The sequence below is a fragment of the Carcharodon carcharias genome, chromosome 1 (assembly GCF_017639515.1).
Source record: "Carcharodon carcharias isolate sCarCar2 chromosome 1, sCarCar2.pri, whole genome shotgun sequence".
In the NCBI taxonomy this organism is placed as follows: domain Eukaryota; kingdom Metazoa; phylum Chordata; class Chondrichthyes; order Lamniformes; family Lamnidae; genus Carcharodon; species Carcharodon carcharias.
Window position 1 is genome coordinate 13,707,509 of NC_054467.1, and position 12,200 is coordinate 13,719,708.

Genomic DNA, 12,200 nt, shown 5'->3' on the forward strand with positions numbered 1-12,200 from the left:
TGCTCTTTCTTGCTGGCTACTGTTCTTCTTATATCAATAGAGCTCAATATCAAATAACTCACTCATAACATCATGGCTTCCCATCCACTTACAGAAGTAAGGAATCACCCTGAGGCATGGCAACATGTCAAAATTTACTGAGTGAACAAATGTCACTTCATAAAGCAAAAAAAAAAAACAACGTTGGACATCACACCAAGTCTTCCAGAAAGTACTATGAGCCAACGTAAAAGCACCAGTGAGAAACCTATGGTGTGGCCTAAGGTGCCTTAAATTTACGCTTACGGGTGTTACGTCCAGGTGCTGTCTCCTCGCTGACACTGGCATCTGAGACAGTCTACTCACTGTGCTGTCCGGTTGGCCTCAATGACTTTGGCAGATGTCCTCTGGCTCAGGGAGCCTTTGATGACCCCCCCTGGGAGGGAGCGGTCAGTTCCACAGCTGGCATCTCCCCAGTCGCTGCAACCTCATCGGATGCCATGGTCACTGGCAGAGGGCTGTGAGGGCTTGCAGGTCTGAGCGCAGTACCAGGAGGCCCTGACTGGTCTCCTGGAGGAGCCGTTCCATGAGAGTCGCCACTCTCTCCATGGAGGAAGCATGGGACTCAGTCACAAGGTTCATTGCATCGGTGATGCTCCATGTGGACTCCTCAAGCACCACGCCACGCATAGCCTCATGCATCTCTGCCAGTTCGTCCCGCATACCCTGCTGCACTTCCAGCGTTCGCTACCTCATGGATGACTCCAGAGGCACATCAGCTACCGACCACGTACCTGGTCCCCAGCAGTCTTGCCCTAGGCGCTGTCTGTCTCTGTCCACACCTCAAGCGAGTGTGACTTGCCCTCACCACTGTGCCCCGGGACACTAGCCGAATATCTAATTCCCACCGAGGTGCTAGTGTCTGTGCTGGTGCCTGCCTGGCTGAGGTGGTGTGACGCTGGTGAGTGGATTTGCTCTGGGGCTTCAGGGGTGAGAGGTGGGCACTCTGTCTCCTTCTCCCAGCCCTGCTCCAGTGATGCTGAAAGGAAGAAAAAGGACATTTGATTAGTTACAGTGCAGACAATGGCAATGTGCATGCCGCTCCCCCAGATCATTATGCGCTCATCCTTCCATAATCAATGGTCAACCCATGTTGCTAACTTTAATCACTGAGTATTCAGCAGTGCCATGGCTGTTGGGACACACATGGTGACCTGAGTGCTCGCCAAACATACCTCCCCGTGGCACCCCAGCTTCACCGCCACCGGTGTACCTGGGGGCATGGCGCCTCTCCAGATCCATGGCCTGCTGCTCATAAGCCGTTAGGATGGCAACCGGGCCAGCCCTCTGCCAGTCCGCATTCATTCAGAGGCATTGTGTGTAGTCTTCTCCTGAAAAGGAGAGAAGAGCATTGATTAGTCCAGCCTACACCTGGATTCCCATTGCATCCCTGCCAACCCAGCCAGAGTGGGACAGTGCAGGACTCCAGTTCTTCGTCACCCTGCAGCTGCCGCACACTCACCCAAACACGCCAGGGCTGACCCCCGCCCGCCCACCCACCCACCACCTCTCAATTGCTGCCTCCTTCACATGTGGCACCACAAGGAGTCACTTTGCTGAGGAAAGAGGCACAAGCACGTAGAGTGCAAAGACCAACAGATGGATTGGTGCCCCGCCAACTGGAAGCTCCCCTCCCAGCATCTTGGCACCCTGACTTTGACATGCTTCCCAGTTCCAGCACTCTGCCTAGGTGCAGACCCTTGACTTTCAACCCCATTCTGTACTCTGAGTGTCAGTGTCACTTGCGTCAGGCACATTGCCCCTCTGATGTGCTCTTCTCCCAGACATTGTGAGCAGCCATGCAAAGGCTGTGAGGCCTTCATTTAAACAAGCCGCCAGGTCGCCACTGGATCCAGAGGTCGGAGTGCACCCGCCGCTGTCCGCTATCCACGGGAGTTGCGAACGACGCTGGGCGGCTTCAATTGGTCCGCCCACGTAAAATGGCGGCGCAAACCTGATCGTGGGCATCCATCGGGTCTGCGCCCGCTCCCGCTCCCACAGAGCCTGCCCGACATGGGGAAATTTCTCCCCTTGGGCTCTCCATAATCATCTTGATGGCTGTAGACCGATTGCGCTAACATAAAATAGATAATAGATATGAAAGAATATTCTCCACATGAAGGAATGAACAGCTGGAATGCATCTTCACTTAAATCTGATTTGTTTTGCAGACATTAATGAGTTATGGCATAATGTCATTCTAACACACTACACAATGAGGGTGCATCCTCAGATGAGCTGAGATCCACTTTAAGATTGAGGCTGGATCAAGGCACTGAAATGTTTTAGTAAAAGGGGAATTTTGGGGGGAGATGTCGAACGCAAATTAAAGCACATCTTTCAAGTCAAGTCGAGGGAGCAAATTCAAAACTAATCTGGAAAACATTATTTCAGTGAGCGAGTAGTTAATCTATGAGACAGGTTTCCTAAAATGATGGTGGAAACAAAGTGTATTGATTCATTCAAATGTAAATTAGATTTCATAATAATATTTCGTGATAGAGTATTTGAGATCATTTGAGGCATGACATATGTTAAGTGTAGCATGCTTAGACTCAAGGTTCACAAAGCTTTCCACCACTGAGGTTTGCATCATTCCTGGGGCTATTGTAGACGCATTGACAGATATTGATTGTCAGTGATTAGTCAACAATTCTTGTTGCATCAAGTGATCACAAGAATGGCAGAAACTGAGTCAGGTGGACCTTGTATTTTTTGCTTGTCCAGCACTTTCAGTGTTCCTATGTTTTTAGTCATTCTAACCCAAACCTTACCTAATGCAGGAGTACTGGGTACAAATTGGTAGAAAGGTTCCATTCTTTAGCTTTGATTGTCTACCCTCCATGAGGTTAGTGCCAATGTTACCCATTGATTCACCAGGTTAAGGGTTCAAGTCCCACTGCAGGTCTTGACCACATAATTTAGGCTGACATTTCAGTGAAGGAGTACTGAAGGAGCGCTGCATTGTTGGCAGTGCTGTCTTTTGGATGTGGTGTTAATCTGAGACCCAGCCCGCCCATTTAGGTAAATGCAAAAAAGCCCCAGCACTATTCAAAGTGAAGTAGTAGACTTCTGCCCCATATTTATCCCTCAAACAACCCCAGCAAAAAGCAGCTAACTCATCATAAATCTCAGTGCCCTCTGAAGGACCATGCTGTGTGCAAATTCGGCTCGCGTATTTGCCTCCATATCAACAGTGCTTGCACTTCAAATGTAATTCATTGCCTGTGAAATGTTTTAGAATAGCCCAAGGACATGAAAGGTACTATAAACTCGCAAAGTTGTTTTCTTCCTTTTTTAAAATCTCCATTCCAATGATGAACAACCTTAAAATAAGTGGAAAAAGATCATTTATATGTTATGGAAGGATACTCCTCACTGCTGCGAATATCCACCACAAGCAGTTTTGGCTTCCCTGACTTTGTCTTTTTGGTGGGCATCTTGGAGCTTGTGGGTCCTGACAGTTCACAAAGATCAATTAGGTCCTCTGCAGAAATCCGTGGTGATACTTCAGTCTTCAGTTCATTTAATCTAATGGAATCACGAGACTAAAGAAAGAGACAACTTCTATTAGGAACCAGATGGGTACACACATTAACAACTACACATAGTCATCATAAGAGTTTTACAGAACTATTGCAATCAGTTCCATTATTGTTTTAATTTTTTCAGTTGCTCTCACCAGCCTTCAATAGACAACACATTATGACATGCTAATGGATAGCGTAGACCAAGCGTTGATTTTAAGTGATGTGGAATAGAAGGCAGAGAATAAAACACGAAGGCACGCTGGCCAAATCTGGTCCCCATTTTCAAACCATGGATTATGTCCCTACTTTTGTCTGATACTTTTTTAAAAAAAAGAGTAGAATTGATTTCAACAAAGAAGTTTCTCTGCACTCCCACCTGAGGAGCTACAAGATGCAAAACTGAAAGTGCTGCAGTTCCACCACTGCCAGGAGGCTACAATTACAATGTGACAGGTTTCCTGTCCCAAACCGTTTCAATTGATTTATTGCTGTTGGTGATGCAAAACCTGAACACCGAAGTGTGTGTCAGCTGGAGCTTGATGAAAAAAAAACACACAATCACACATCAATCGTAAGTGGTATTACACATAGGGAGTCTCGCTCAAAGTGTATTATGCAGTTAAAGGGAATTAGAGGTCAGGGGATCATTGGACCAGGGCTTGCACATGTAATTCCAACCCTATTTTAAAATTCATGCACTCGACTTATTGCGTATCTCATTAAAAATCCCTACATCCACATTTCTAATGCAAAATTGCTTCTTTAAGCTTGTCAGTTGTAATTACACTCTCCCACCAGTGGGGGGTGCTAAAGCAGCTCCACTCACCAGATCGCAAAATTGGCAGAGTGTAACTTGAACAAGGGCAGCTCCTTGTTGACGTACAAATTATCAAAACCCCAAACCAGAACCCAAAATATTGTTATGGTCCTGGACAAACTGCCAAATTTGTTACGATCTAGTTAGAAACCAGAAATCTTTTTCTGTTAAAGTAGGTGAAATTAGGAATCCCAGTTACTCACTAAGAGAATAAAGGATTCTGCAGTTTTAGACAAACAATGGAAATTTTACTGCACAAAATTCAACAAAGAGAAAGTTAATGCTTCATCTTATACTCTAACATACAGAATTAACATGAAGTAAACATGAATTAACAGGCAAACTGTGGTTGAACACACCACAAACTGCACATGAAATGGCAGACACAACAAAGACATGTTCCCCAAATTTTTTCAACAACCCACCCAGATGTCAATTACAAAAATGCTAAGTCACAAAAATTGTTTAAAGCTGTCTTCCTCACAAGGAATTATAACTCCGCTCCTTCAAAGAGCTCTGCTCCATCCAATTTCCACGGGTACAATCCTAACCCAAAAGCACGTTATTCTGGATCTCTCCCAAATGTCCTCCCAGATCCAGCCGCCTTGGTCTCTTTTCCAGCTGAGCAGGCCTACTACTGAGACTGCTTCTCACCTGTGATGGCCAGGCTACATACTCTAGCGTCTAAACACCAAGCACAGTCCCAGCTTCTCAGTCATGCTGCTGACAACAACTTCTGTGCTTCCCCAAGCCTCAGCTATCCAACCAGCACAGAGCCAGTGACCATCCGCCACCTCTTCAACTCCCAACTAAATCTCTGACTAAAATAAAAGCAGAAAGTGCTGGAAAAACTCAGCAGGTCTGGCAGCATCTGTGGAGAGAGAAACAGAGTTAACGTTTCAAGTTCAATATGACTTTTTTAGAACTGGAGAGATGACACCTCTTTCCAATTCCAAAGAAGTCACATTGGACTCGAAATGTTAACTCCGATCCTCTCTCCACAGATGCTGCCAGATCTCGAGTTTTTCCAGCATTTTGTTTTCATTTCAGATTTCCAGCATCTGCAGTATTTTGCATTTAGAATCTCTGACTAACCTGTCACGTGTCTGCTCACTTTCACGCCGTCTCTGTGTCCCACGGTCCGGTTTTCACTCCGCACCACCACGCGGGCAGCCTGCCTGACTCCTGCAGCTGCGGAGAAATGCTGGACCAAGTATATGTGGCCTGTCTCCCTGCTGCCCTCTGTGCTTGTTCTGGAATCCCCAAGGCATGTTGGGTATTGTAGTCGTCTAACCAGGGTTCAGCTTCCACCCCAACCATACACAAGGCAAATTTAAAATAGAGTTTCTTGACAAAATTTATAATGGAAAAGCTGACTGGAAGTGCATGTGGATGTCAGATTGGTGACAAACCTGCATTGTTGCTGCACAGCCCTTCATTACCCCACCTCTGGCTCATGATCCTCCTTGTGTCACTTCCTTTTATTTGAGAGTGCATGCTCCCACTCATTGCCTCCTTTCTTGGTGTCACATTCAATTGTCCCCATTTGAAACGATAATCATTCGGCCCAAAGAGAAAACACTAGCTCTTTTTCTGCAGAAGGTAATAGCTTTGACAAAAACACATACGCACACAAGCATTGAATGTAATGAACGTTCTTGTATGTCTCAGCCACAATCTTAGTGTTAGTTCAGCTGCAGTTTTTCTGCCCTCTGATCTTGATTACTAAATGCAAGTGTGGGGCGATTGTACTTTCATTCATTCACTCAGACCTGTCGTGCACAAACGGGTAGTGAACCTCCCAAGATTTCCAGGCAGTTCACAGGACTCAGTGTAAATTCTTCAAAGAAAGGTTAAAGGTATTAATGCCAAGAAAATGTCACTAATTTTGTTTTAATCCTTCGTTGACATTTCATGCTGCTTTTGCTGTGAAAGGAGAGTACATGTTCAACAGCGGCAAAGCACTTTTGTTGGGATTTGTATTTCCTTGCTATCTAGCAAAACTCTGATTACTCACCAGGCGCTTGGGCATAAAGTTCTTTGCCTGAGTCATCCTATTGTGTCTTTTGCTTGTTAAGAGGGAACTTGTTTTCCTCTCCTTTCCTCCCCCACACATCCAATTATTATTCTTCTCCAACCTCCCTTGAGCTACATGCTCAAAGATGGGGGTCAATGGCAATGGGAACTGGTTTCTAAATCCCAGTAACTCATTGCGATAGGAAACAATGGATCTGGTTCGTAAACAAACCTTCTCCTCTGGTTTCCCTCTCTCATTTAAGATACTTTATGGTTCTCAACTGATTCGCAGCTCCGAGCGTGGAGAAGTCACAGATCTAAACCCGAGCCCTACCACTGTGCGGAGCACATTGCCAGCACATAACCTGCTGCGCTTTTGGAATATTATCAATATTGAGTTTCCGTACTGTACTTACAGTCAAACAAGTTCAAATGTTCAAAACAACAGAATCTTGAAGTAACTTGAAGACAAGGAATAATATTTAATCTGGCTGAAATTTATAATTGTTGACCTTCTGCACAATAAATCTAACCTTGGATGGAAGCTGCAGCACATATAAAGGGCACTTTTTCATTTGTGCTGAGAAGGATTGATCCTCTAGCAGGGTCTGTGACCTCCAGATATCCTTCTCCCCTTTTTACATTTACCAGTGGCCAGCCAGTCCCAGTAGACCTTTTGGGGCATAAACAGAGAAAGCAGAGCCCTGAACTATCTATTTATTTGGCTGCAGGAAAAGACATGCCTGGATGCTGCTGGATATGCTGAGTCACTTCTATTAAAAAGAACTTGGTTTTAATCATGAAAAGGAAAATAACAGGAGGGCTGTTGCGTAAAGAGTAAGGGAGTGAGACTAATTAGTCAGCTCCTTCACGGAGCTGGCACAGGCCTGATGGCACAAATGGCTTCCTTCTGTGCTGTATGATTCCATTGGGAGGATATTGCAACCTGTCCCCCAATTGCACATATAACATTGATTTAGACCACAAGACATAGGAGCAGAAATTAGGCCATTCGGCCCATCGAGTCTGCTCTGCCATTCAATCATGGCTGATAAGTTTCTCAACCCCATTCTCCAGCCTTCTCCCCGTAACCTTTGATCTCCTTACCAATCAAGAATCTATCTATCTTGGTTTTAAATACACTCAATGACCTGGCCTCCACAGCCTTCTGTGGCAATGAATTTCATAGATTCACCACTCTCTGGCTAAAGAAGTTTCGCCTCATCTCTGTTCTAAAAGGTCTTTCCTTTACTCTGAGGCTGTGCCCTCAGGTCCTAGTCTCTCCTACTAATGGAAACATTTTCCCCATGTCCACTCTATCCAGGCCTTTCAGTATTCTGTAAGTTTCAATCAGATCCCCCCTCATCATTCTAAACTCCATCGAGTATAGACCCAGAGTCTTCAAACATTCCTCATATGTTAAGCCTTTCATTCCTGGGATTGTTCTCGTGAACCTCCTCTGGACCCTCTCCAGGGCCAGAAATGTCAACGAAGGATTAAAACAAAATCAGTGACATTTTCTTGGCATTAATATCTTTAATATCCTTACTGAGATACGGGGCCCAAAATTGCTCACAATATTCTAAATGTGATCTGACCAGAACCTTATAAAGCCTCAGCAGCACATCCCTGCTTTTATATTCTAGTCCTCTCGAAATAAATGCCAACATTGCATTTGCCTTCCTAACTACTGACTCAACTTGCAAGTTAACCTTAAGAGAATCCTGGACTAGGACTCCCAAGTCCCTTTGCACTCCAGATTTCAGAATTAGGGTTAGATTTAACAGCTGTTAAGGAACAAGAATTAAGTTACAAGCATTAAGCAACTCACCAAGGGTCCCTCGACAGCACCTTCCACACCCAAGACCTCTAGCACCAAGAAGGACAAGGGCAGCAGATACACGGGAACACCTCCACCTGTATGTTCCCCTCCAAACAACAACCATCCTGACTTGGAATTTCCTTCAGTCGCTGGGTCAAAATTCTGTAACTCCCTGCCTCACAGCACTGTGGATGTACCTAAACCACATGGACTGCACTGGTTCAATGCGGCAGCTCACCACCACCTTCTCAAGGGCAACTAGGGATAGGGTAATATATGTTGGCCTGGTCAGCGATGCCCACACCCCATGAAAGAACAACAAAAAAAAATTACCATATGTGCAGCACACAACTGCATGACATGACATCCTTGCACTGCAGATTGTGGATGTTCTAAAATTGGCAATGACACCAAGTTCAGAGCTCTGTTAAATGTATTTTTAAACATTTTCAGTCACATCACTGGGGAATTCTGCAGCCCTTATCCATTTTTACTGAACAAGATTTTCCATTAGAAAAATTAGAAGCAAAGTGAGTACTTAAAAAATGACAGTAATGACTGCCACATAACTTTTAACTTTTTGGGCAAGGGTAGTGGTTAAGTGTGGAGTTGCATTCAAGTTATGAATTGTTTTCAGAGATGCTAAGGAATATAAAGTTATAAAATCTCACATTTTATTCTAATTTTTCTCTCTCCCTCTTCTCTCTTAATTCAATCTTTCTTTCCCTCTCTTTATTTCTCTTCCCGCACCTGATTTGACATTGAATGAAAGCACTCTAAGCCGTCCTCTTTCAGTCCTTCCTCAGTTTATTTCTTATTCCTTCATTCTCTTTTGTTAGAGAGATACCCTGTTTTCACTGCGGTTCACCAAGATCTCGGATGTCCTGCTGCCTTCGTTGTGCCGGTATCAGCTGGCATTTCGAACAACTTTGTGGGCAAAAATTTTTAAAACCAAAAATGTGCTTGAACAAATTTATTTAACAAGGCTTATCATGAGACGCCCTGCTCCAGCAAAATCTGAGCTGATGTTTAAAATGGTCAGATGTCACCCTTGGCTCAAAGCGTAACACTCTTGCCTTATGAGTCAGAAGGTTGTGGGTTCAAGGCCCAATCCAGCAACTTGAGCACATTATCTATGCTGACATTTCATGAAGTACAGGAGCGCCTGCCGTCTTCTGGAAGAGATGATAAAACCTCTCAGATAGGCATAAAAGATTCAAAGACAAGGAGGGAATTCTCCCTGGTGGCTTGGCCGACATTCATTCCTCAGCACGTCATTAAATAACATATTATCTCTCATTGCTGGCTGTGGAACCTTGCTATGTGTAAATGAATACCATGTTTCCAACATTAGCCAACACCTCAAGAAGTGCTTCACTGACTACTAAAGTAGTTTGTGTCACCAAATGTCACAAAAGGTGCTACATAAATGAAAGTTTACTGATGCGCAACTAAAACTAAACACAGGTAAACTTCCGTGATACCTCTGTCCAATAGTATCTAACGTCTCATCGTTCTTATGCCAAATTGGTAGAATTGTTAACGCTTAGAAGCGAAAGAGCTAATAATGGCAACAAGACGATGACAAACAGCTTATGGGAGAGGAGAGATAGAGTGGAACCAGTTATAAAACACTGGTGGGCTGCCAGCTGAGTATTGAGGCCAATTCCAGGCTCCACACTTTAGGAATGATGTCAAGCCGTTTTGAGAGGGTGCAGAGGAGATTTACTGGAATGGAACCAGATACGAGGACCTTCAATTTATGTGGAGAGGCTGGGGCTGTTCTTCTTAGAGCAGTAAGGGTTAAGTGGAGATTTAATAGAGGTTTTCAAAATCAGGAAAGGTTTTAGGAGTAAATAAAAGGAAATCGTTTCCACTTATGCTTCACCAGGTCTTCTTTGACCGGCCCCGTCTTCTTTTTCCACCTGGTGGTGTCCATTCTAGCGACTGTGGTTGGACATATACCCTGGAAGCAAAATACATGTTCAGTGAGTCTCAGTCGTCTCTCCGTCATGTCGCCCCCACAGGCACTTCTGACCACTTCTCTACAGCGCTTCTGCATTGGTGATCTTGTCTCCCAAAGTGATGCCCAGGATCTAACATAGGCAGCACTGGTCTAAGACGTTCAACTTACATGACGACTTTGCTGTTCTCTTCCATGTCTCGCTGACATAGATCATGGTTGGTATTACCGTGGCCATGCTGGGTGTCCAGACCGTGTGGAACCACTGGAAGACTGAAGCTGCTTTGCTGATTCTTGTGTGGACGTTGATTTCTACATCACCCTCCATTGAGATGTTATGTCCTAAGTAAGGCAAGTGGTCAACGTCCTCGATGTTCTGTTGCCTTGTGACGATGGGAGGGGCTTGTTGCCGTCCAGTCATCATTGTCTTGGTCTTCTTGCAGCTGATGCATAGGCGGACCTTGGCGCCACTACTCTCAGAGGGCACGTGAACAATTCTTCGGCCAAAGCGATGCCATCTGCGAAATCCAGGTCTGTCAAGTGGTGGTGTTGCCACGGGACACCAAAGTCTGCATCCACCATTGCCTTCCTCATGATGAAATCGATACCAAGAGGAAAAGGAGTGGGAAGAGTATGCAGCCCTGTCATATTCTTGTGGTGATGATGGATGAGTCTGTGGTGCCTGGGCTGGCCTTGATGCTGCAGCTGCAGTTGTAGTATAAGGCTTTTCAGCTGTTAATATATCATGATAGGATGCTGTACTGTCTAGTGATGTGCCAGAGTGATGCCAATGGATGCTATCGAAAGCCTTCTTGAAATTAAAGAAGGAGATAACAAGTAACTTCTGATACTCCAGGCTCTGCACTATGATGTCCCTGAGCGTAAAGTTCTGCTCGTTGCATGATTTGCCACCTTGGAAACCGGCTTTGCTTCACAAAGGGTACTGTCTACTTCTGCTTTTAACCTGTGGAGGAGCACAGTGCTGAAAACCTTGCTAGGTACTGCCAGCAGTGTTGTGCCCCTCCAGTTCTTGCAGTCGCTGGAGTTCCCTTTATTCTACAGCTTGATGACTACTCCTCACCTTCAGTCATCTGGGGCCATCCTCTGCAGTCCAGAGCTTGTTGGATGTTTGAGGAGGTCTTCATGAATGGGAGCAAAAGCATTCATGATGGACCAAGGCTGGAGGCAGAGTCTTGCTGCCCATTATCCCACAAGGGACTGGAGGAACTAAGTCTAACTAAGTGTCCAGTTGCAGAAGGGTTGGCATCCAGAGGAGGGGTGAGGCAAGGAAACCGTTTTGTAAAGAATGTTAATTGCTTTCTCAAGCCTTGGTATAACAGAGTACATGACAAGTTATAGCTTAGAAAGAATTACAGATGCAGATTTGAATTGACAATTTGTCATCGACTAGCATTTCTACTTGGTCGTTGAGGCAAATTGATCCAAAAAACAGACAGTCATCTACCTGAGATCCATTATGTTGAATGAGGCAGAATTAATCTTAACATTGGGCACTCATTTTTTTAAATGCTGAATTAAAAGAAAGATCTATAGAATGGATACAGGTTTCACCAAGTAGGATCTAGCCAAGCATAGCATTCATTCAGTGATTAACTGAAGCGAAGAAAACCGTGCTTAGGGTTCTAATTACACAAATGTATTCTAGAAGTACAAAGTTTATGAACTCATTAGACCATTGGTTAATAGGTGCCTTAAAGTGAAAAGCCATGTGAATACTGGGTTTCTGAAGAGTCCTCAGCTATTGGGCTTACTTGGGCTGGGGTTAAAAGCAACAACCATCAGAAATAAAAAAAAAATTATTTATGCCATTTCTAAGATGCTATATTTGTTATAAAGGCTCCTTTATTCTCACGAGAAAAGAGATTTATTGTTCACATCTGTTACTGTCGCCACAGAGACTGGAAGCTGCAATTTGCTGTAAACATTAAAAATAAGCTTGTGGAACACAGAATCTGAATTAAGGTCCAAATTAAAATGCATCAGAAAATCTTA

The 12,200-nt window shown here is 44.5% G+C and overlaps 1 protein-coding gene across 4 annotated transcripts in view; it reads right to left on the reverse strand.

Moving 5' to 3' along the window:
* The window catches only part of tbck (TBC1 domain containing kinase), a 200,096-nt gene that overhangs the window by 53,344 nt on the left and 134,552 nt on the right, over window positions 1-12,200 (reverse strand). For all 4 annotated transcript variants that reach the window (XM_041184468.1, XM_041184458.1, XM_041184472.1 and 1 more), the window contains one exon: window positions 3,412-3,587. In XM_041184468.1, the coding sequence (XP_041040402.1) occupies window positions 3,412-3,587 (176 nt within the window). The remainder of the gene's footprint in view (window positions 1-3,411; window positions 3,588-12,200) is intronic.